At 39.9% G+C, this 24,996-nt stretch overlaps 1 protein-coding gene across 1 annotated transcript in view; it reads left to right on the forward strand.

Moving 5' to 3' along the window:
- Positions 1-24,996, forward strand: part of PRKDC (protein kinase, DNA-activated, catalytic subunit) — a gene marked incomplete at its 5' end in the record, with an annotated part of 200,876 nt that overhangs the window by 114,832 nt on the left and 61,048 nt on the right. The window contains 19 exons of the mRNA XM_080918907.1: positions 536-704; positions 1,130-1,195; positions 2,106-2,178; positions 4,085-4,233; positions 4,963-5,100; positions 5,290-5,409; positions 6,601-6,741; positions 8,216-8,367; positions 9,262-9,393; positions 11,445-11,556; positions 15,892-16,016; positions 16,107-16,256; positions 17,735-17,908; positions 18,399-18,497; positions 19,568-19,775; positions 20,295-20,484; positions 21,619-21,834; positions 23,809-23,921; positions 24,694-24,825. Coding sequence (XP_080775033.1) covers positions 536-704; positions 1,130-1,195; positions 2,106-2,178; positions 4,085-4,233; positions 4,963-5,100; positions 5,290-5,409; positions 6,601-6,741; positions 8,216-8,367; positions 9,262-9,393; positions 11,445-11,556; positions 15,892-16,016; positions 16,107-16,256; positions 17,735-17,908; positions 18,399-18,497; positions 19,568-19,775; positions 20,295-20,484; positions 21,619-21,834; positions 23,809-23,921; positions 24,694-24,825 — 2,659 coding nt within the window. The remainder of the gene's footprint in view (positions 1-535; positions 705-1,129; positions 1,196-2,105; positions 2,179-4,084; positions 4,234-4,962; positions 5,101-5,289; positions 5,410-6,600; positions 6,742-8,215; positions 8,368-9,261; positions 9,394-11,444; positions 11,557-15,891; positions 16,017-16,106; positions 16,257-17,734; positions 17,909-18,398; positions 18,498-19,567; positions 19,776-20,294; positions 20,485-21,618; positions 21,835-23,808; positions 23,922-24,693; positions 24,826-24,996) is intronic.

Here is a 24,996-nt window from a genome sequence, read left to right on the forward strand (position 1 = left end):
TGCATTTACCCATTCCTGATGCAGTGCACAGTGTTTTAATTGCCACCTCTCTCTGCTTATAGTGTCTGCATAGATTTCTCCTTCCGCTAACATGACATTTTAAGGTCCAGCTTAAGTCATGCAGGGAGCATGCATCTGGGTTCCCAGATATGGGACTTCTACTGCCACCCCCGGCCACAGCAACACTGTGAGACACTTTCCGTTCAAAACCTCCCTCCCTCCTTCACTAATAAACAAAACAAAGCAACAATAAACATACCTTAGCTCAGGATATTTTCTCCCTTAAATCTTTTGTTAGTACCTTAGATTGGGCTGTTTGTTCATGTCCTTGATTCTCTATCTTGAGTATGTTTGCTGTTACACTGAACACTGTTATCAGGTATGTGCTTGTCTGTAGAGCCTAGTACAGAGCCGGTAGAAGCATGACATTTGAGATTGGTTGAACCGAATTCGATCTGGTTATCTAACAACTATTGATTCAAGCTTCAATGTCCACATTAAATAAGTTGAAGTACAGCCTGAATCTCCCCTGCAGGTTGTGCCATGATGCATTTACAGAGAACATGGCGGGGGAGAGCCAGTTGCTGGAGAAGAGAAGACTTTATCATTGTGCTGCGTACAACTGTGCCATTTCTCTAATAAGCCGAGTCTCCAAAGAGTTGAAATTTTACCAAGGTTTTTTATTTAGCGAAAAACCAGAAAAGGTGAGTGTTGCCAGGGACGTTCCCAGTGGCTGACTGACACAGTAGGACTTCAGCAGTTCAGTACTTACCAATTACATTTATACCATATTTTCTGCCTTCCTATAATGTTAAATATAGGGGTATTTGCTCTAAAGTGCTTCTCTCTGATTTGGGGGTAGAAATGAGCATCTTTTGAGGCAGATTGTCATGTGTCCCAGGCTTGCCTCAAATTCACTATGTAGCTTTCTGATCTCCCAAGAGATTACAGGCATTATCACTAGGCCTTGTTCCTGTGAGACTAAGAATAGAGCCTGGAGCCTTGAACATGCTAGGCAGATGCTACCAGTAGATTCACACCCCCGTCTTCTGTGTCTTATCAAGTAGAATCATTCTTCAGTTGTTAGTTATAAAGTCAGATATTTTCATACAGGTTTTTCTTTTTATAGAACTTATTTATTTTTGAAAATTTGATAGACCTGAAGCGTTGCTATACATTTCCTATAGAAGTTGAGGTAAGTAAAATTTTCATTTTTGTTTCTAAGTTTAAAATATTAGCAAATGTTTGTAGAGAAAAGCAAGTATTATTTTGAACGTGTTTAAGCATTCATTAGATCTTAACTCCAAAACCAGGCAGTTTTATGTTAAAATTGGCAACTAGAAAGCCCAGCAGTTGGAAGTGTGAGTTTCCCCCACACGGCTATGACAGCATTCGCTTGTTCCTTCTCTTGATTATGGAAGAAAAGCCAGTGCCAACTGAAGGAACTTGATTTCTGAGTAACATTCTCAACAGAAACTTAGGATTTATACTGATCAGTCTAGCCGTGGTTGGGTAACTTGGACGAAGAGAAGTCAGGAGTAGCTGAGGATGTGCTCCAGCAGGCAGGATGGACTTGGCCTTATCCAGGCTGTGTGTGCGCTGAACCTGGGAAGGAAGGTGAAGCACTAAGCCTGCATCCCACGGCTGTCCAGTCCCCACGCTGGGCAGTGTCTCACCCGTGTCCTTGACTGCGCCCTCGTGAAATAAGTATTGGACGTTTTTTCCTGAGCAGACGTTAAAAAATGAAAATAAACATGACAGCTCTCCAAGTCTATGTGTGGACCCTCGCAATGCGACCTTGCAAAGCACTGTAAGGGCTGTGGTGCACCATAGCTGTACAGCTGTGTCCGTAGCCTGGGAAATAGGCTCAAAGGTCAAGTGAAACGTAGTAATATCGGCCTGTGAAAGAGGACTGTACGAGAGCTAAGTGTTTTGGTTAGGTTCGAGGAGGTGTTTGGGAAAGGCTGTACTTCGGTACATAACGCATTCCTTCTTAAGGATGGGTTTGAATACGTTTAGATTCACAAACATGTCTGTTTTAGTTTATAATGGGGGAGGGGAATCATTACTAAAACATTGTAAATGATGTTTATTTTTCCTAATAGGTTCCTATGGAGAAAAAGAAGAAGTACATTGAAATTAGGAAAGAGGCCAGGGACGCAGCAAATGGTAGGCACTGTCAGAATGAGTTAGGACGCTCTAGTTATTGGTACTTGTTTATGAAAATGAGAAAATGGTGCCCAGCGACATGGGCTCAGTAGGTAAAACATTCTCGCTTCATAAACCTCATGACTTGACTTTAAACCCTGGAACCAATGTAACGAAACCGGAAGCAGTGGTGTGCGTCTGCAGTCCCAGCAAGCACTCTTGCAGCGAGATCTCTGACCTCACACACCATGGTACACACGTGCCATGTGTAAACACCCCCTCCTCAAAACACCTCATGAAAACACATAATAATAATGCTATTCCTTTCTTCCTTCCTCTTCCCTCCTCCCACCACTCCCTCCCCCTCTCTTTCTTTCTCTTTGAGACATGATCTCAGTACATAGTTCAGGATGGTGGTGGCTCATAACTTTAATCCCTGCACTCAGGAGACAGACTGAGGCCAGCCTGGTATACAGGCAGGGCTACATAGAGAGACCAATTGGATACTCTAAAACACTGAAATTTAGTTTGCCTATTTTTCCCCCTGTGGCAGCTGATATATTTCTTTGTTTGAACATCAATTGCATTTTTAAAAATTAATTAATTTTTTTTTTACTTAACTTTACATCCCCTTCACTGCCTACCTCCCAATCATCTCCACACACAGTCCTCCCTCCTCTTCCCCCCTCCCCTTCTCCTCTGAATGTGTGGGGTCCCCGTTTGTAGCCATCTCCCTGCCCCCCACTCTGACACTTTAAGTCTCTGTAAAGCTAGGTACTTCCTCTCTCGCTGAGGCCAGACAAGGCAGCTAATCTAGTAGAACATGTCACACATACAAGAAAACTTTTGGAATAGCTCCCGCTTCCATTGGGACCCTCATGAAAGCCAAGCTGCATCTCTGCTACATATGAGCAGGGAGGCCTAGGTCCAGCACTCATCAGACTCTGAAGGGCCCCAAGGGTCCAGGTTAGTTCACTCTTGATCTTCCTGTGGAGTTCCTGTCCGTTTTGGGGCCCAGCATTCATTCACACACATATATTTCTTCAGAGGACTATGTTGAACTGTAAGCCCTGGCCTGACATGGTAACCCATGCCTTTAAATCCAAGCACTCAGGAGGAAAAGGCAGATGGATCTCTGAGTTCAAGGCTAGCTTGGTCTACAAATTGAGTTTCATGATAGAGAAACCTTGTCTCAAAAAACACAACAAACAAACAAAAACTGTTGGCCTTGTCTTTTTTCCATTCTGTTCTAAACTTCCAGGCATCTTGCACCTCCCTCAGAACAGCCATGCCCAAGGCCTCTGACCTGCTGCCTGCTACACCCTCTGCTCTCCCTGCCCCCTCCTCTCTAGTACCACAGCAGTCCCAGCTGTCCTGTGGGTCTTAGACTTGCTTTGTCCCTCTCATGATCTCAGCTGTGGTTAATAACGTGCCTCAGGGCACTTTATTTGATATCCTCTGGCCAAAGAGGCTGTGCCTAGCCTCCCTGATTAAACTTGATATGCTCCTTGCTTTGATATGTATTTGTTTGCTTATTTATTTTATAACTTTTATTATTTTTGATTTGATTTGATTAAAATTTGGACCTCTTTTCTAAATCCCTGACATAATTTGGATTAGCTATTTTTAGGAGTATTTCTTCCTATATATGTTTTATATTTGATGGCAAACTATATAACATGAAAATTATTAAAAACTGCATCCAATTTAACTGGATTTTCTGTGACAATAGAGAGTAACTGTGCAATAGTTGCAAAAGCAAAGGAAGCTCTTCCTTGTTCCTTTTGCTAATCTGTACAATGGACTGAAAGTCACAGGATTGGCAAAAGCTTTAGCTGAAGTTTCCTTTAATTTCAATATTACTTGAGATCTGAGAAACATATTTCTTATTAGCTACATCTAAGTATAAATATATTTCCTTCTGTTTATTTTTCAGGCAGTCCTCATTATATGTCTTCATTGTCGTATTTGACAGACAGTAGCCTAAGTGAAGAAATGAGTCAGTTTGACTTCTCAACTGGAGTTCAGAGCTATTCATACAGTTCTCAAGATCGTAAACCCACCACTGGCCATTTTCAGAGACGGGTGAAAGCATTTCACATATTAACAGTGTTGTTAACATTTATAAAGAAAATTACTGGATTTTCTGTCAGTCTCAGTAGCCCTGTAATAGTAATGTTGGTTTGGAGACTGTCCAAGATCTAAGCAGGTCTCTCAGTGTTAACTCAGCAGTCAGAGCTGATCAGTTAGAGGCCAAGGCCTCACCAGAGTCACCATGCCAACAGCAGAGGGAAGACAGCAGACATGGCCAGTCTGGGGCCTATCCTCAGGGAAGGCCCTTCACAGATGGTTTTATTGCTGAAGAGAGACACTATGAAGACAAACACGTGATTGGGGCTGGCTCACAGTTTGAGGTTCAGTCCATTACCATGGTGCATGGGAGCTCTCAGGCAGGCGTGCTGCTGTAGAAGGAGCTGAGCGTTCTACATCTTGATCTGCAGCCAGCAGAAGCAGACTGTGTTGTATTTCCTCCAACAAGGCCATGCCTCCTAATAGTGTGACTTTCTATGAGCCTGTGGGGACCATTTTCTTTCAAACCACCATAAGAACTAGGGGTATATATGCTTGGAATATAAGGAAAACTTGAAGCTATTTACTTTTATTAGTTCTATATTGAAACATATCAAGTACATTTTTCTGTTACCAAATCATTATTTTCAGTTAAATTATGTTATTTTAAGCTATTGCACCTTAAATGAGCTTCTTAAATCCAACAACATTTAACAGTGGCCTTGCTTGTGTTGTGTGTCATAGGAGCATCAAGATTCCATGAACCAGGATGACATCCTGGAGTTAGAGGTGGATGAGCTCAATCTACATGAATGTATGGCTCCCATGACATCCCTGATTAAGCACATGCAGAGAAATGTGATTGCACCTAAGGGAGAAGAGGTATTTTCTGATTGTATGTTTCTTTCAGTATGACCACTGATGTCACTGTAGGACTCACTTTATACTGGTTAACCATGTTGCACATTAAAGAGTTAGATTCTTCCTTCTTCACATCTTTCTTACTTTCTTACAATAGCAAAATATGACATTTTTTTACCCCTTTAAGAGAAAATTTATGTTTCATTTCAGGGTTCAATACCAAAAGATCTTCCACCGTGGATGAAATTTCTTCATGACAAACTAGGAAATGCATCAGTATCTTTAAATATCCGTCTCTTCTTAGCCAAGCTTGTTATTAATACAGAAGAGGTATGTAAATTTTTTCTGTATTTCTTAACTGATCTGTGCAATTCTGACCATCTATACCAAAGCAAATGAAGCTTTAAAGAAATAGAACATGGAGTTATTGTTCTTGCAATACATCAGCCAACTTCATTTAGACACTTCTTCCAAATTTTTTTCTCAAACATGTTATTTTCTGGCATTAGGAGTGAACTTTCTATGCAGTACCTTTCTTAAGGCTATGAGCCTTGTTTTTGTAATAGATAAAATGAGTAAAATATTCCTGTTAACAATATGTAAAACGACTACCTTTATCTAGGCAGTAGGGAAATGTATTAGTTTTTCTGCATGCAACATATGCAGAAACGTGTGCTCCTTGCCAGTAGTATTGTCCCATGATCACAAGGGTTCTACAGGCCAGACATCCAAGGTTCTCATGTTCTTAGGACTGGCTCCTCTGACCCTCTAGTGGCCTCAGGCATTCTCTACGTGGAGTTGGTATTCTTACATTTACACCCCCTCCTTGGTGTTTCTGTCTCCAGATTTCCTTTTTCTAAGGACTCAGTGTATGGTATTCCAGCCTACTTTAATGCCTCATTTTGTTTTAATTACCTATGTAAAGAAACACCCTACCTTCAAATAAGGTCATGTTCTGAAAGTTTCAGGAGCAGCAGGTTTTGGGGGGCATACAGTTCAGCCCACAATATTTGGGACCTCAAATGGTTTCTATCTCATGTTCTTCCAAGTGCTGATTTAATATCTGTCATATTGGGCATTATTAGATAATTTCTTGGAGCTGACAGGAAAACCCCTTATATTGCTGCACTGCATTTACCAGAGTAGAAGTGAGGCCCCCTTGGGTTTCTTTCTGTAGACTGGATCATTTAGGTACTGTGTCATCCGACTGTCATGACCTTATTTCTCATGGTTTTATGCATGTTCATTAAATCATTTTCTATACCTACATGTTACTCAGGACTGAGTTGTTGAGCTTTAGTAATAGGAGCCATTATAAATCTATCTCCACTGCGTTATTTAGGCGTCCTTGAGATAATTCAATGTAAACTGAATTTTCTAGATTTGGTAAATGGAAGTTAGAACTGTTTTAGCTTTATGTCAAGTAATAAAATATCAGCTGATAGAATACAGTTTTGTATTAAAAAAAATTTTAGTTTTTAGAATAGTTATCTATACACAGCACTTAAATTTTCTCTTCAGGTCTTTCGTCCTTATGCAAAGCACTGGCTTGGCCCCCTGTTACAGCTGGCTGTTTGTGAGAACATCGGAGAAGGCATTCACTACATGGTAGTGGAAATAGTAGCTACCATTCTCTCTTGGACAGGCTTGGCTACACCTACAGTAAGAAACTCTAGCCTCTTATGTAGTAATGCATCATTTCTTTTCTGATTCTCTGCAGCAGGGATGTCAGATGAGTTGACGTCCTCTTGACATGTTGTGTTGCTATGATGCACCAACACTCCACTGCATCACTGCTTGCTTTTATCTTATCTACCTTGGTAATCCCGTTGGCTTGCCTTTCTTACTAAGCTGCTGGTGTTATGTTTATTGTTTTTGCTAAGAGACTGGAAGGTAGGGAATAGAGTACTTAAGATCATCTCTGTGGTTGAGAATGTTTCTGTGCCTCAGATCCATGGCAGTTTATTCACTGTCTCAGTGTTAGCTCTTCTCTGTGAAACTGTTAAGGGTCACTGGCAAGTAACTGCCATTGCACAGCACTTAGAGTGGGTGGTGCACACCCAGGGGGGCTGGTGTGATGGAGTTTTACTTATTGATTTGGAAACATGAACTCAGGTAGTGTACAGCAGGTTTCACATAAATTTATCAAATGCACCATCCTTAATATATACTGTACAACTTTATAACGTGTTTGTGTCTGGGTATTTTTGTTTTGTTTATCTCAGAACAAATCAAATCTAGATTTCTTGGTATTGATGTGATAAGATAGATAATAGCCCGAAGAACAACATGAAAGAGAATTAGGTTGTTTAATTAACTTAAGAGCCGTCAGAAAGACCATCAATCAGGACTCAGCTGCACTTGAAAGTGGAATTGCCAGTTGCAGGTGAAAGGGGGAAGTGGTGGTGCTTCCTCAGCAGCTCCTGTGGTGACTGAGCAGAAGCCCTGGAATGGGAGACTGGGCAGGTATCAGGGCACAGTAGTGAGGGACCCTGAAGAGAGGCCTCTTTCAGCTTCACTGACTCAGAGAGGGAGGTGTAAGAAAGGCAGAGTCAAAGTACAGTAAGTACTGGTGGGAACAAGTCTTATGGGTTCCCTTCCCAACTTCTATCGGGTGTTAGCAGAGGTACCTAGACAGGACCTTTGTCATGGGCCTCAGACAGACCGGAAGTAGATCTCTGAATGAATAATGCAAAGAGCACAGCTTACCAGGGCCTGAACCCTGACAGTAGCTCCCTCTGAGGACACAGTGCACTGACTGTGCCCATATCTGAGCAGCCACAATTTCTCCCACCACCTGCCAAGGAAAGATATTGTCTGTAGTTGGCACAGAAAAATCATACACAGTTTAACTAGAAACTAGATTCCTCGGTAAAATGCCAGGTTTATTTAGACTTGGGTATTTGGGTTTCTTCCAGGCCAGGTGTGATGGTGTATGCGTATTGCATGTAGTTCCTCTGCTTCATACTGGTGGGTTCAATAGTTCAAGAGCAGCCTCAGCTATATATTAAGTTTGAAGCCAGCCTTTGTTACGTGGTAATGTGTTTCAAAACAACAACAACAACAAAACGGGGGTAGGATGAGATATTTTTCCAGAATGCAATGTTATATGTCTTACAGAATTTCAATGTTTCAGGGGGTCCCTAAATATGAAGTGTTAGCAAATCGATTGCTTCATTTTCTAATGAAACACGTCTTCCATCCCAAGAGAGCTGTGTTTAGACACAACCTTGAAATTATTAAAACCCTTGTTGAATGCTGGAAGGAGTGTCTTTCCATTCCTTACAGGTATGTATTTGCTAGGTTTTACAGAATTGTTTAGGAAAAGGTCAAAGAACACCAAGTTTTAAATGGTAGCTTCAAATATAATTATATGAATTATCAGGAATATAATTTTTAAAACAATTACCAAACCCAAAAACGTGATTATAGTAATAATTTAAAATAGAGTCTATTTATAAGTTAAACTTTGCTACTGATAAAACCACCACTACAGAGTTCAGTAGCAGAAGCATTTCTGGGTGCCCAGTACCTCCAGCATTCCTCACCTTGTCTTTCAGGCCTCCCTTCTCTTTGACGTTAACTGGTTACCTGGAGTACAGTACCTTCCAATACCGGAGCCCAGTATTCCTCAGAGGCTTAGTGTGATGTTTTCACCTTGCTTGGAACAAGCTAAAACTTTCAAAATAGTTACTATTACCTGACTGGATTGGGACATAGTTAGAATAGATAAGAGCTTACAGGTGGGAGGGTGGCCCATTAACCTGGACCCCTGAGATCTCTCAGATACTGAACCACCAACCAGGTAGCATACACCAACTGATATGAGGCCCCCAATTCATATACAGTAGAGGACTGCCAGGTCTGGGTGTCCCTAACCCTCCAGAGACTTGGGGGCCCCAGAGAGTTTAGAGGTCTGGTGAGGTGGGGATAACCTCATGGAGACACGGTGCGTGGGGAGGAGGTATGAATGTGTGTGGAACAGTTGGAGGGTGGGCCAGGAGGGGAACAAAATCTGGACTGTAAAAAAAGTAAATAAATAAAACAAGCAAGGTCTGGGAAATAGGAAAAGGCTGTTTCTTGTACTATGTAGCTGAAAACTTGCCTTAGAAAATGATTCATTTTCTTGTTTCTTATTCATTATGTAACTCTTTTTGTTTTCTCCCTTGTGCTGTGTTACAGGCTAATATTTGAAAATTTTTCCCGTAAGGATCCTAATTCTAAAGACAATTCTGTAGGAATTCAATTATTAGGCATTGTAGTGGCAAATAACTTGCCTCCCTATGACCCAAACTGCAACATATCGAGCGCCGTGTAAGTACTGTGCTTCTGGCTTGGTTCTTTCATAAACTCCCCGAATTTGATTTTCAGATGTGGATTGATATATCTAGGGATGAGACCAATGTTAAAAACACTTGTACCTAAAATTATAAGGCTGGATTTATAGGCCATTTGGAAGGGTAAATGTATCTGAAGTGAAAAAGGAAATTAATTTAAAAAAAGTTAGGACTAGCAAGGGTAAAAGTTTTTGCAGCCAAGTCTGATGGATTGAGTTCAGTCCCTGGAACCCACATGATGGAAGGAGAGAACAAGCTTTTCCCAGACCTCCACATACTTACTGTGGCCTAAATACACCAAATAAATAAGTATAATGAAACAATTTTAATTAGTGGGATTGTTCTGTATATATCTATAAATAGAAGTTGCTAAGTTTTTTTCTTTTTAATTTCTGTATGTGTTGGTGATGAGGAGAGGGGAGGGGAGAGGAGAGAGCACACAGCTGCCTTGATACCATGGGAGAGGCCAGAGGAAGGCATCTGTTAACTGTATTACTTTCTGCCATATGCCCCTGAAGCTGAAGCTTTTCATTTCATTTATGTGTGGCCAGCTCCTGGGAAATGCTTTTGTCTTTGCCCTCAGTACTGAGGCTACAAGCTTAGTGATCATGCTCAGCTTTGTGTGGGTGCTCAAGTCCTTGTGTTTGTGGAGCAAATTCTCTTACACACTCTTTTATATCACTTGCCCCCTTCTTATTTTCGAAACTGGCATTTTCAGCATTGACAATTACAAACACTGTGGCCTCTGTGAGAGGATTTGAACTGTTTTAACTCTAAAGGGGTTTCCCCTATATTGGCATCTGTCTTCCTGGGCTCCAGCCTCATATTATTCTGTCTTGAAGGATGGCAGTCACATATTCAGGATGGGGTGGGTATGATATGTAGATGAAAGAGGGTATAGTAAAACAGTTTAGAATACGACAAAAGGTCTTTTCACCACCACCACTACCACATCCTCCTCCTCTCCTTCCTTTGTGATAACAGAACTTGGTTTGTAGATTAGACTGACCTCAGACTCACAAAGCTCCTTCTGTCTCTCCCAAGTGCTGAAATTAAAGGTCTATACCACCTTGCCAGCTTCTTTCCCTACTCTTCAGGATTGCTTAAAGTTGATGTCCACATAATGTTCTGTAGGTTTAGCCTTGTACTGCTGGATTCCACAGCTATGGGTCGAGCTGAGGGGGAGACAGTTTCAATTCTCATTGGCATATATTGGCCTTTGGGCCAGCTGTACCTTGTTGCTATTGCTTTAGAGAGTATTGGTTCAGAGCTGAGGCAGCCAGTACCTCAGTATAGACTTAAAAACATCACCAGGAGTTACCAATACAGGCTGTAAAACCAAGAGTTAATATGTCACTTTGCAAAGAGTATCACCCTTCTCTTTCTCAGCATTGTGTTGCTTTTAGATGTCTTGTGGCAAGGAATCTGAGTTTCAGTTTCTTCTTTTTCTTTTTCTTCTCCTTTTTCTTCTTCCTTTTCTTTTTCTTTTTCTTCTTCTCCTTTTTCTTCTTCTTCTTCTTCTTCTTCTTCCTCTTCCTCTTCCTCTTCTTCCTCTTCCTCTTCCTCTTTTTCCTCCTCCTCCTCCTTTCTTCTTCTTTTTATATATTTTATATATTTTATACGAGTACACTTGTTGCTGTCTTCAGGTGCAACAGAAGAGGTCATCAGATCTCATTACAGAAGGTTGTGAGCCACCATATGGTTACTGGGAATTGAACTCCGGACCTCTGGAAGAGCAGCCAGTGCTCTTAACTGCTGAGCCATCTCTCCAGCCCCCCTCTTTCTTTGGGAGGGATATACTCTTACTGCAGTGTTGAACTGGGATTGGACAATAGACTTTTCTGGTTGTGAAGACAGAGCCCATCAATATATAGGCATGCATATTTACATCTATATTTATGTAATTTGTGTTACATTTTATATATTTTCTCAATTTGCCTATTAATGTGACATGAGGAGAATTAATACATTATTTTGTGTCAAATGTCAGAATGGGCATTTTATGCTTGTTTTCTCTGTGTATTATAGGTATTTTGAAGCTTTAGTCAATAACATGTCATTTGTGAAGTATAAAGAAGTATATGCAGCTGCTGCAGAAGTTCTAGGACTTATTCTTCAACATGTTACTGAGAGAAAACACGTGAGTGCTGCATGGTGCACTTGTTATTGTGCTTGCCCTGGATACTTCTTGATCCTACTGGGCACAGCAGGGCATCTCCTTCTGTTAACACAGCACTGCTTGTGGTGGGAAAGAGCATTTGTCTGGCACCCATGAATCCCTGGCTGCCCCAACAGGACAAAAACATGCAAATATTGGTGACTTCTTGCTGCTGTACTCAGGGCAGAGTGGCTAGCCAGGCACCGCTTCCACGGTGTCCCGTTGCTGCACTTCTCACCATGTGACCATTTTCTCAGCTGTTTGCTCTGCTCTGGTGATCTTTTATTGCACCCTTGAACATCTAGTCTCATGGATTTGAAAGCCATCTTTATCCATTCCAAATTTGGATCTCCATGCCCATTTCTCTCCTGAAGGGAAGGAAAGGGTGGAGGCTATGTTGTGAGTGCCACCAGGATGGGTGAGGACAGACTTAGTGGTGTTAACAATTTGGAGTGCACAGGAAGGGCCAAAGACAGCAAATTGGACTCTTGCCATTTATTTCCATGACTATAAATATGTATCTCAAGAAAGCAAACCCTTAAGAAAATGGAGCTTCATTTTTATTTTGGCATTGTAGCCTCCCACCCTTTCTACTTTTTATTTATAAGCTTATTTTTAACTTTTATCTTTAAAACAACAATTTGACATGTGTATACCTTGTATACTTACTACTCTTATTACTTTACTATGACCTTGGTCTATCTTCCACTCTTGCTACAACTCACATTTCTCTCTTTCTCTCTCCCCCCCCCCTTGTATATTCATTTTGTTTTGTGACTTACCAAGTTAAAAACATTTGGTGGCCACTGTTACATGAAGATTTTTGCTACCCTACCTTAAGCTCTGGAAAGTGGCCATATTACCAGTACCCTCCCAGCTTCCCTTGAATCCGTGAATAAAACTCACACACACAGTTGTTCATTTTCAACTTGCCTTCTTGGCACAATTGCTGGGTGCTACCATCTCCTACCTGGAAAACATGCCCTTATCATTACTCTTAGTGTCACTCCTCTCACCTGCCCTGACTTTAGTTGGTCAGTTGAATCTAGTTCTTGCTAAACATCTCTGACCACTCACCTATAGGAATGCCCACAGCCCACCACTCATCCTGAGACCTCACATAGTTGCTTGGTTCTTCTCTCTCCGTTTTCTTCCAGGGACCTGAAAGTCCCACCTATACCTGCCCAGCAATTGGCCCATGGCTTTCTTTACTGACAGATCAAAAACCATATGGGGAATAGGATCTTAGCATTAGAACCATCCCTACACCTCACCTTTTCTGTCCAATAAAATATAAAAAATTATTCTCCTAGACATACACTGAACAAAGCTAGTAACAGTCATGTAAATTACACAGTATGATATAAAAATTAAATGCAGTCCATCATATTTGTTAATTAGATAAAGTACTCTACCATCATTTCTAACTTAAAGAATTATAGATCTGTCCATAGATTATGTTTATATATTAGCCTGTAGCATCATCTGAAAACCATGTCTTCCATTCTATAACCTCTCTCTCAATGTTAAGCAACTTGAGTTTGATGATGAAACAATAACTAGTCTTCAATCCTGCCAGAAATCTGAGAATGACTTTACCTGTATATATAGGAAGCACCCCACACAGCTTCTCAAACTTAAACAATTGTAGAGATGGCTGACTACCTGGGTAGCCTCCTGACTCCTCAAAATGTTGGAGCATCAGTCTTCAGCCTTCTGGCCTAGGATCATCTGACAGACGTTTGCAGAGCAGAATTATTAATGACTGCTTACCTCTGCTTACCCTGTCTTGGCAGAGCCAATAGTTGCATATTCTGCATAATGTGTTCTTTTCCTGAAAGTATTTTGTCTGAAGATAAAATAGGCAATTTCTGCCCAGTAGCTACCTTCCCATGATAAGCCACCTCACCTGGAGGTAAAGATGCTCAACTAACTTTCTTTCTTTCTTTCTTTCTTTCTTTCTTTCTTTCTTTCTTTCTTTCTTTCTTTCTTTCTCTTTCTCTCTTTCTTTCTTTCTCTTTATTGAGTATTCAATATACACATATATACATACATATATATATTTCTTTGAACCAAGGAGGGGATGGTGTCAGGAACAGATATGTCTCATTGTCAAATGATTAAACGTCACATTCTGTGGATTTTTGATGTTTTTGAAGACTATATATAAGGTAATCTGAATAGTTCAACCTTAGCAGTTGATCGCTCTTAGATATTTCTAATTGAAATATATCAAAACACCCTTTAATTAAATCAGAATTTAGCATAACCATGAGTTTGCTATCTGGCTCTTTACTCATACTGCTTAATCATCTAAAAGCAGATTGTAGTAGCAGTTATTAGAAGGACTGGGTCTAAGCTTTGTATTTTTAAATGAGTTGTATAGGGTCAGTATCTATCTAAGAGAAACAATATTAATCTCAAATTTTTATCAGTGTAAGAAATTCATCCCAATGAAAGCAGTAAATCTGTATTAAAGTAAATTCTGTACCAATGTAAGAAATTATAACTGCAACTTTGAATCATTTATAAAGATTTCTACCAATTAAGATTATGGCTATGCAATCAATTCCACCTATATCCTCCCTGTTCAAAATTATGACCATTCCCAAATTATCCCTTAAAATGAATGCTTTTCTATAATTTGTAAAATAACCATTACCAAACCCCCAAAGCCAGGAAATTGTGCTGACAATTCTCCATAACTTCTTCTGGGCTGAGTAGAGGCAATGAAACATTCTTTAAAGGGGTGAAGAAGGGTATAAAAATTTGAAGATTTGGTTAGGCTTTAGGAAAGCCAACCGCAGTGACTGTTATCCAGTCTCTGTATGCCTAGAAGGCTCAGGGCTTGACTGAAGTTCTGACCAGATCCATCTGTAATATTGAATGAGGCAAGATGACTTGGAATCTATGAGAATCTGGTCCATGCAGGTTACTTCAGTGTCTCTGAGGATGAATCTTGCCAAAGCTGTATATTCTGTAATATATATTAAGATACCATATAGATTGTGCAAGGTGTATAGTTTAGTTAAGGATATAATTCTATTCCTTTTTTGAGCAAGTGAAAGACAGCTGTCCTTTTTATTAGTTAATTTTATTGATAACCAATTATAATAAGTCTTCATGCCATGTGAAGGATGGCACAAAGAATCATTACCTGTTCTGATTTATTCTCTTGAATTTTCTAGTTCTTCAGGGGGTCTCCCCTGTCATATCTGATCCATATCCCTCTGGAAGGATTCCAGAGCCTGTTCTCTTTTCTCGTCAACACAAATGCAGAGCCTTTCTCCCAAATTGTCTTTGGTCCAGTAACCAGAAATCATTAAACATTTGGTTTGATCTCTTTCCCAGAGAAATTTTAATATAACCACAAAAGTCAAAATCACAGTCATTTTGATAATTAAAACAATTCAAAGCAAATTAAGCAGTCTAAAGAAATATTATCTGTTGATACAGGGTCCCTACTATCCCCTGCCTGACCTTCATGAGGTCAGAGCCTAAATTAAGTATTTAATATCTCTGTCTACTTACTGTATTTATATGAGAGTCTGTTTTTATGAGCTTTCCATATAATTCTCAAGGCCTAAATTCCTACCATCTGAGATAGGCTAGGCACTCTATCCCCTGCTTCCTGTATAAGCCTATCCTTAAAAAGAAGTTTCTTATCTGTCATATCATAAACTATCTGAGAATTCCCATGGAGCCCACATTCAAAGGATTTGAGTATATCCTGGCCAAGACCTTTCAAAATCTTCTCCAAAGCATTTTTCCTTCAATCTCCGTACTTTTTAACAAAATTATTAGATCAGATTTAATATACACATTTAACAGGTATATATAAATATGAACAATGTTGAATTATTCAATGATTGACTAGTGACATTCAACATGAAATATTACAGAAAACAATGTGTTCAACCAAATATAAATGATGAAATTACCATTTATTATTATTATTCTAATACTCTTTTTTATTGGTTATTTTGTTTACATTTCAAATGTTGTCTCCCTTCCCAGTTTCCCGTCTGCCTGCCCCATATCTCGTGCCCCTCCCCGTGCATCTATGAGGGTGCCCCTCACCCATTCTTCCACTCCTTCTCAGTGTGGTTGTGGCCTGGGAACTGTAGACTGTCTTGTGGCTACAAACTGGTGGCCATTCCTAGCACTCAGCTTCATCACGTGAGTGAGAACCTTGGTGAAGGTCATAACGTCGGACATGTTCCTTGGATTAACTTAAATAATTAAAATAAATTTTGGTTTCAGCATTTAACATAGTGTTCTACTTTGATGTGTTTGAAAGGAAACTTAATTTTTCAGGTGATAGCAGAGTCGGTATGTGAACTGGTTATAAAACAACTAAAGCAACATCAAAATACTATGGAAGACAAATTTATTGTATGTTTAAACAAAATAGTGAAGGGCTTCCCTCCTCTTGTTGACAGGTAAGGACAGTGGCAGGCAGCATAGGACAGGGGAGGAGGTGAGGAAGCATATCAGCGGCCATCTTCTCATGGACCTCTCTACTAACTCAGGTTCTTGAATGCTTTGTTCTTTCTGCTGCCAAAATTTCATGGAGTAATGAAGACGCTTTGTCTGGAAGTGGTACTTTGTCGAGCAGAGGAGATTACCGGTCTATACTTACAGTTAAAGAGCAAGGACTTTCTTCAAGTCATGAGACATAGGTAAGTGAGTGTCAGGCCTCACTGACTAGAATACAACAAAGTCACAAATTATTTTCTCGCTCGTTTACAAGCCATGTTAAGTGTTCAAGAGAAACGTTTGAGCCTCAGGCAGCAGTATCCAGTCCTGACTATCTGTACTTCTCTCCCTACTCCTCCCACACCTGATCCTGCCTCCCTTTTACCCTCCCCATCTTCTCTCCTTCCCAGTTCCCTCCCTCCCTCTCTTATTTTGTTCCCAGTGGGCATCTTGCCTTATATGTGAGGTCTACTGCTAGGTAGAACTAATGGCAACTTTTCCTCAGTGGATTGCACAGCACTTAGAGAACTGTGAAAGCTAGCCAGGGAAGATGTTCGTAATAATCAGAGTACATGCTGCTTCAGCAGTCTTAACCATTTTGTTCTAGTGAGCAACTAAGTCTAGTAAGAGCAACCTGAACTATTTAAGGTTTGCTGGAATTTCCTTGGCCATCAGTGAATAGGGAAGCAGCCTATTCACGGGGTACTTAGATTTTAACTTACTAACCCATGGCTTGTGTCCACAGTACACCCGTGCCGTTTACCTCTGTTCAAATTCTATAACTTTTTGGGATGGTGGTAGTACCCCTTTAATCCCAGCACTTGGGACTCAGGTGGATCTTTATGAGTTTAAGGCTAGCCTGGTCTACAGAAATAATTTTAGAATAGCCAAGTTCACACACACACAGAGAAAACCCAAAGCAAGCAAGCAAGCAAGCAAACAAAACCTGATTTTAAATTAACTTGCAGAGTAATGACTTTCTATAAGGCATCTGTAGCTCATTTGTTTTAGTTAATCACCCCAAACCTGTCTTATGCCCCATGCTTTTATCCTGTTCCCCCACTCAAACCTTTCTATACCTGGTTGTATTGGCTGGTTTTGTGTCAACTTGACACAAGCTTCCAGGCCTGACTTCCTTTGGTGATGAACAGCAATGTGGAAGTGTAAGCTGAATAAACCCTTCCCTCTATGATGTTTGTGCAGGAATAGAAACCCTGACTAAGACAATGCTATTTCCCTACTTGTTCCTTTCTCTTACTCTCAGCCCATGCTCTGTCTACCTTTCATATCACAAGTATTTTTCTATCCACTTCCCACTTAAGTCCTCTTCCCCTCTCCCATCTTATGGGTCCTTTCTATACAGACACTGCAAATTATACACACAAATCTGTAATTTTCAGTCTAGGATCCATTTACCAGAGTTGTCTCTCTGGGTTATCTTAGTATAATGCTTCTTATCTATTTTCCTGGTTTCATTTTTCATTATGACTGAATAAAACTCTATTGTGTATGTGTTTATTATATGTTCATTACTTTTTCACTCGTAGTCTTGAAATGTAGTGTTGTAAATTGTAATAATTTTTGAAAAGAACAAGGTGAGAATGTTGCTTTTCATACTTTGTAAGTATGATAATAATCATTGTTAGATTTATGTGTTAACCAAAAATCTTCTTTATTACAGAGATGATGAAAGACAAAAGGTGTGTTTGGATATAGTTTATAAGATGTTGGCAAAATTAAAACCGACAGAACTCCGAGAACTTCTGAATCCTGTTGTAGAGTTTATTTCTCATCCTTCTCCAAGATGTAGAGAACAAATGTATAATATTCTTATGTGGATTCATGACAATTACAGGTTAGCCATTCATTGCATTTTATCCTTTTAAAAAGTCTTGTGTGTATATATTCATGATGTGTGTGCTTGTGTGATCACAGGCATGTGCCTCTGCAAACAGAGATAAAAAGACAATCTCAAGTTTTGGTCTTCCTCTTCTATTTGTTTCTGGTGTAGTCTGTGACTGCACGAGTACACACACACACACACACACACACACACACACACACACACACAATCTTTTTTTCTTTAAGTATATGAGTGCCCTTTTATAAACTTACCTTCATAGTAAACCTTTTAAAAGCTTATCTCCCAGACGGTGTCATCCCTCAGGTGCCTGTAGAAGTGACAGGACTCAGGGCACAGAAGGGAGGTCTATCCTGATCTCACACCTGTAGCAGCTCCATCAAGCTGCTTTGGCCATCAGCCATGCAAACCCACCTTCACTTTCGTACAGACTATGTGATTAGTGTAAAGCAGAATACTAATATTTTGTTATTTTCTCAAACAGAGATCCAGAGAGTCAAATGGATGAAGACTCCCAGGAAATATTTAAACTGGCAAAAGATGTGCTGATTCAGGGACTGATTGATGAGAACCTTGGACTCCAGTGTGTACTTCATTGGGAATAAATTAGATCAAGATTAGGTTATTGTTTTCTAGACCAGCATAAAGTGTTTACTGTGATATCATGGTGCTCTGTGCTTCCTACATTTTCTAATCCTTAGTGAGATGTGTTTAAAATCGCTGTATGAAGAATAAGATTCTAAAATCCGGACTATTTCAAAATGAAACTTACTGAAAGGTGGTTAGGACAAAGTGCTTATGCAGTGAATTAAAGATTTTCAAGTTGAAGCAACTGTTCTGTTTCCTATTTAACACAAATAGTTAATATCACATTATACATATCAAGGTTACATGGAGAGTTGGATACTTTGGCATTAGAAAGAAATCATAATGTTTATTCTGTGTGGAGATCTGACCAATGACAGTTGTTCTCTACAATGTCCTAACTCAGTTATCTAAGCATCTTATCAAATGCCAATCGCATTTCAAAGGACAAAGGTTTTAATATGATTTGATATACTTATTTTCCTCCTGCTTCAACTTTAAATCATTGAACTTTTAACGATTTATATTTATTTCTTAAGTATTTGTCTGTTGAAAAGTCGATCATGTTTTATTTTGTTTTTCTTTTTGGACAATACTGAAGAATGAGCCTAGAGCCTCAGATTTATCCCAGTCTTAACTTGATTTTAAGTTAAGTTTTGAATACATTATAACAGTAATTTTTACAGTGAATTGTTTTAGCAAAGTAGTGAACAGTTTTTTTGAAACTTGCTTTTTATTCTAGGCATCTAAACCGAGACTTTCATACTAGGCAGACACTCTCCTACTGAGTGAACTACAACTACTAATATTTGTAAAATGATTTTGATTTTTAGAATTGTTAGTATTATATAGTTATTGTTGTAAACGCCCTGGGATAGACAGTTGTTTGACATATATGTTACAATTTGGGGATATTTGTCCTTCAGAACATCTCGCTGTTCTTACGCATATTTTTATGTAGCCAGGATTTTTGTGGATGAAAAGCTATGAAGTCTCCACATGACACTATGGCCAGTGTTTCCTTTCATTTGCTGGTATTTACCCATAATTCTTCTCTTCACCTTTCAGAGTGATTATTCGGAATTTCTGGAGCCATGAAACCAGATTGCCATCTAATACACTGGACCGATTGCTGGCATTAAATTCTTTATATTCTCCCAAGATAGAAGTCCACTTTTTAAGTTTAGCAACCAATTTTCTGCTTGAAATGACCAGGATGAGCCCAGATTATCTAAACCCCATCTTTGAGCATCCTCTTTCAGAATGTGAATTTCAGGTAAAGTGTTGGGCTTGTAATCATGGTGACTGTTAAGCTATTGAGGAATGTCTGCTAATATTATTAAACTAACTTTCCTGGAATACACACACACTTTTTTCTTAAGATATGGACATGTGCCTCCTTTTCCCCGGTGTCTCAAACTCTTAACACTCATAAAATGAAAGAACACACCTTTAATCCCAGAACTTGGGAGGCAGAGGTAGGCAGATCTCTGAATTTGTGGCCTGCCCAGTCTACAGAAGAATTCTAGGACAGCCAAGGCTACATAGAGAAACCCTGTCTCAAAAAAACAAAAAAAATTTAAAAAAATTTTTAAAAAGTACACAAGAATCCTTCCTTAGTTTTTCTTGGAGTGGCAGTACCTACTCGTACGTTAATAGTACTGTTGGATTTTGTTGATTATTTTTGCATGCTTGAAATTCAACTTAGACCCTCACTCAGGCTAGGCAAGCATGGAAATATTTCTGCTTCACTAGAGAAGGAACATCATGTTCTTTAACACTTTTCTTTCTGTAGGAATATACTATAGATCCTGACTGGCGTTTCCGTAGCACGGTTCTTACTCCGATGTTTATTGAGACCCAGGCCTCTCCAAGTACTTTCAATACCCAAACCCAGGAAGGGTCCCTCTCAGACCGAAGGCAAAAGCCCAGACAAGTGCGGGCTACCCAACAGCAGTATGATTTCACTCCAACACAAACTTCAGGTAACACAGGCCTTTGACAACAACTTCTGTTGCAAGAACATAGACTTTTTTTGTAAGAGAAATAAAGTAATAACATAAGTTACAAAGGCTATAAGGAAGATGTGTCAGTTTAAGAAGAGAAAAAATGAAGGTTTTTCAGAGAAGTCTGATCCTTTGCGAAAGCAGCAGTTGTTAGGGTTTGGTTGGCGGCGATGGAGGTACATAGTTGCAGAGCCTCTCTTGTGTAAGAGGAAAGGGTTCTGAATAGTGTTGATGGGATGGACTTAAAGCTGTTGAATTATGAATTTTAAAATGGTTGAAGTGGTAAATGTTACTTTTTGTTTTTCTACATTGTTTAAGTGGAAGAAAAAGATTATTTTAAAAACATCTGATTGTAGCTAGACATGCTTGGTTTGGTTTGACATAAAACTATTTAATATGTCATATTTAAAGTATCTTATCTCAAGAGCAAGATAGCACTAACCAGATTCATTTGGTGATGCCAATAGTTTACAAAACTGTTCTGTTCCAAATGGGTAAATTGTTTTGCATGGATGTGCAAAGTATAAAGTACAGAGTAGAAGATCGTAATCTGTTTTTAAAAATTCATTTATATTTAAAGTGTTGAGTATTTTCCCTGTATGTGTACATGCATATGCCCGGTGTGAATCGAGGCTAGAGCAGGGCTCCGTCCCCTGAAATTGGAAATTGGAGTTACAGATGTTTTGTAAACTACCATGTGGCTGCTGAGAGCTGAAGCCAGGCCCTCTACAAGGTCAGCAAGTTTCTTATTAAACAGGGTCACCTCTCTAGCCCACTTATCGTCTTATATAAACACTTCAGCAGTTTCCTTTACATAGTTAGTTTGCTATTCAGTAGTTTATGAGAGTAGAACTAATTTAAATATTCACAATGAAAATTCTTTGACACTCACTGTAAATTTAAAATGCTATTACTGGGATATAATGATTATTGCTGCTAGAGATCCTGAGGCCAAGGTACCTGGTCTGCATTGGGTCATACACCAAGTACCCTTGGCCTCAGCTCAGTCTCAGGTAATTACAGAGACCTAGTACTCTGTTTACCAGCAGATTTTGCTGCACTGAGTAGGCTGTGGTAGCAGCATCTTCAGTGCTCTCCTCCTGTGTGTTATAGTTGAAAGGAGCTCATTTGATTGGCTAACGGGAAGCAGCATTGACCTACAGGCAGATCACACAGTTGTCTCTTCAGAGTCCTTGTCTTCTTCCTTGCTGTTTTCTCACAAGAGGAGTGAAAAGTCACAGAGAATATCCTGGAAGTCAGTAGGACCTGATTTCGGGACAAAAAAGCTGGCCCTTCCTGGTGATGAGGTGGATAACCAAGTGAAAACTGGTAAGTAAATGGTTGGGGTGTGTTTCAAATGCATTGCCTCCTTATGCAGATGCCTAGATGGGGAGAGCATATTTCTGACTATCTGCATTTCTTTGAAAACCAATGAAATCATCAAAATTCAGTTCAGTGATTGTTTTCTGGACATCTACCATGTTGAAAACATTATTTTTTGGTGTGTTTCAAGAACTTTTAAGTGTGTGAAGGTCCTTTTATTTAGTGACTTTTGGGGAACATTTGGAGTAGGTCAAGCAGTAAAAGGGATAGAATGTGTATGCCAGAGTCAGGGTTGAAATTTTAAACCCAGACAGAGAGTGGAGCAAACATTTGGAAAGACTAGATAGAAGACTAGCGTTTGAGAAGACCCTGGGAGCCTGGGTTGAAGGAAGAGAAATGAGAAAAAGAATGAAGGTGTTGAGCAGAGAGTGTGGAGGGAAGAATCCATGCTGACAGTTCCGGGTAGTCCAGCTGGATTGGTGTCCTGGGAAACGCGGGATTGTAAAGAATCCTGCAAAGGAAAGAAAGCAAGGTACACTTAAGGAATAGATTAGTTTTGAGGACTGATCCTCTCAGAGAGAATGTATGGGAGCAAGTAGCATATGATGAACTGGCAGGAAACCCAGAAGCACTTTTTGTGCATTTTAGAGTCAGTGTAGTACCTAAATGGCAGAAAACCTAGTCAGCCTCCGGACTCAGCCCTGAAAGGGCTGGGAGAAGAGAGCCCTTCACAAAGCTCAGAAGTGGGTGTTATATCTCTTGGAGCTAGAGTTACAGCTGTGGGAAATTGAGCTCAGGTCCTCTAGAGGAGCAGCAAGCACTCTTAAGCTGTCGTTGCCCAAGCCATGGTTCTTACTGCTGCTTTTCCTACATTACTGCTCTTTATGTTGTGGCTCCACATGACTGACATCTGAGGTTTGTCTGTTGTCCTTGCCTTCTGTGGCACATTCATGCCTACCAAGGTCCCATGCCCTGATGACTTATGCTTCAGTATCTGTCCTCGGTGTTTTTACTTTGACAAAATTGTTCTTGTGATTGGGTTCTTTTATATGTGATCTTTTTGGCTTTAAAAAAATTTTTTTTTCTGGACATTGATAATCATTTTGGCTTACATGCTTAGATCTTCACATGTTAACCAAATTTCCCTGAATTATACATTGGTATTTTCTCAACATAAATATTTTCTCTTCTTACAAAAAAAGACTTACTTTTGTACATGGTGTGTGTGTGTGTGTGTGTGTGTGTGTGTGTGAGAGAGAGAGAGAGAGAGAGAGAGAGAGAGAGAGAGAGAGAGAGAGAGAGAGAGAGAGAGAGAGAACACCTACACTCAGTGTCATGGTTCTAGGTCAAAGGACAACTTCAGAAATCTATTCTCTCTGTTACATGTGTCTCAGGGCATCAAACTCAAGTTATTAGGGGTGGCAACAAGCCCCTTTACTATTCAGTCATCTTGCCAGCCACTTTTTCCCTTCCCATCTTCCTTCCTGACCATGGTATGGAGACCCTCTCCTCATTCAGCAGACCTTTCATGAACCTAACATTCCTTCCACATTGATTGATGACTCTTTAGACACCACTGCAGAGAGACAACTGCAGGATTCAGAGTCCTCTTCACACTATTTGCTGTTCTGGCCTTTTCCACCTCACGCTTCCTCCAGGTCTGCTGCCATGTCCTTTCTTTTTCCCCTATGGGTGCTGGTCCCTGCAGAGCATGAACCATGCAGCTGTAACTGCTCTGGGTTCATGTTTTCCATCACTTAATTGGGGCTTCCTGAGACAGTTACAACTCTCATGTTCTTTAGAGTTCAGAATTGCTCCACTGCCCTTTCTGTTGTTTCTTATTGTTCTGTGTCCTTAACAACTCATTAAATTACAATTTAAAAGTACAGATAAACCCACATTTTGAATTTTGAGATCCTGGGGAAGAAGTGGTGTTGTTTAACTGACCATGGGTTGGCAAACCTGCTTTATATTCTTCAGGCTCTCACAGCCAGACAGAAATTCTGAGATTATGCAGACGATTTTTAAAGGACCAAGAAAAACTGAGTTTGCTGTATGCCAAAAGGGGCCTCATGGAACAAAAACTAGAGAAGGTCTGTATCTTCTTCAAGAATTAAATATGTATTTTGCCTCACAGACACTATACTAAGGAAAAAAGTTCTGTCCAATGTTGGTTTACAGAGTTACAGGAGCAGCACTGCATAGGTATCTTCTGACATTAACAGGCATAGAGGATGTGCATGATACCTTTTAAAACAAATAAAGAGAGTCAGGATGGCAGGTTTGAGGGCCCTGTCTACAATCAAATAAGAAATTACAGATATGGCAGTATATTAAAACAGATCAGTCTACTATCTGTGAGAAGACCTTTAGCTGTGAAGATGCGGGCCAGTACTTAGGAATGACGTGTTAGGAAGGACAGAAATATGTGTACCATTGCTGTGGACCTTTACACCAGGCTTCCATCTGTGGTAGTGAAAAGGAACTTAGCTCTCAAGATTTATAATTTTTGTGGCTTTTCGGATTCTGATTTTTCAGTCATGGCCTTTTCTCATACTGACCAAATTAGTATAAATAAAATTACTACTTCTCCTTCATACTAAAGATTTGTTATTGCAATTTCATTTAGTGTACACGATTGCTTTTCTTCTATTTGGTTGAATGGTTGGTCGGTTGGTTGGTTTTTTCCCTTTGGTTGGTTTTGAGGTAAGATAGCTCAAGCTAGCCTTAAACTTTCTATGTAGCCAAGGATGACTTTGAACTTTTTAACCTGCTTTACCTCCTAAGCATGCACCAACACACTTGGCACACTTGGTTTTCTTACATGAAATCTCAGTTTTCATTCTTTGCTTCTGATGATTGTAGGATATCAAGAGTGAATTAAAAACGAAGCAGGATGCCCAGGTTGTTCTGTACAGAAGTTATCGTCATGGCGACCTACCTGACATCCAGATCCAACACAGCAGTCTAATCACCCCATTGCAGGCTGTGGCCCAGGTCTGTCCAGTACCATGTATGTTCACATTAGAAGCTCTGTGTGTAGTTCAGGGATCTACTATGTCTAGAAAAAAATTGTCATACAGAACTGTTGATTTCCCTTAAATGGGATGCTTAAAGACTGCCCTAATTTCCTACTTCTGTGATTTCTTGTCTTACGAGGAGACCCTA

This window comes from Micromys minutus (assembly GCF_963924665.1).
Source record: "Micromys minutus genome assembly, chromosome: 7".
In the NCBI taxonomy this organism is placed as follows: Eukaryota; Metazoa; Chordata; class Mammalia; order Rodentia; family Muridae; genus Micromys; species Micromys minutus.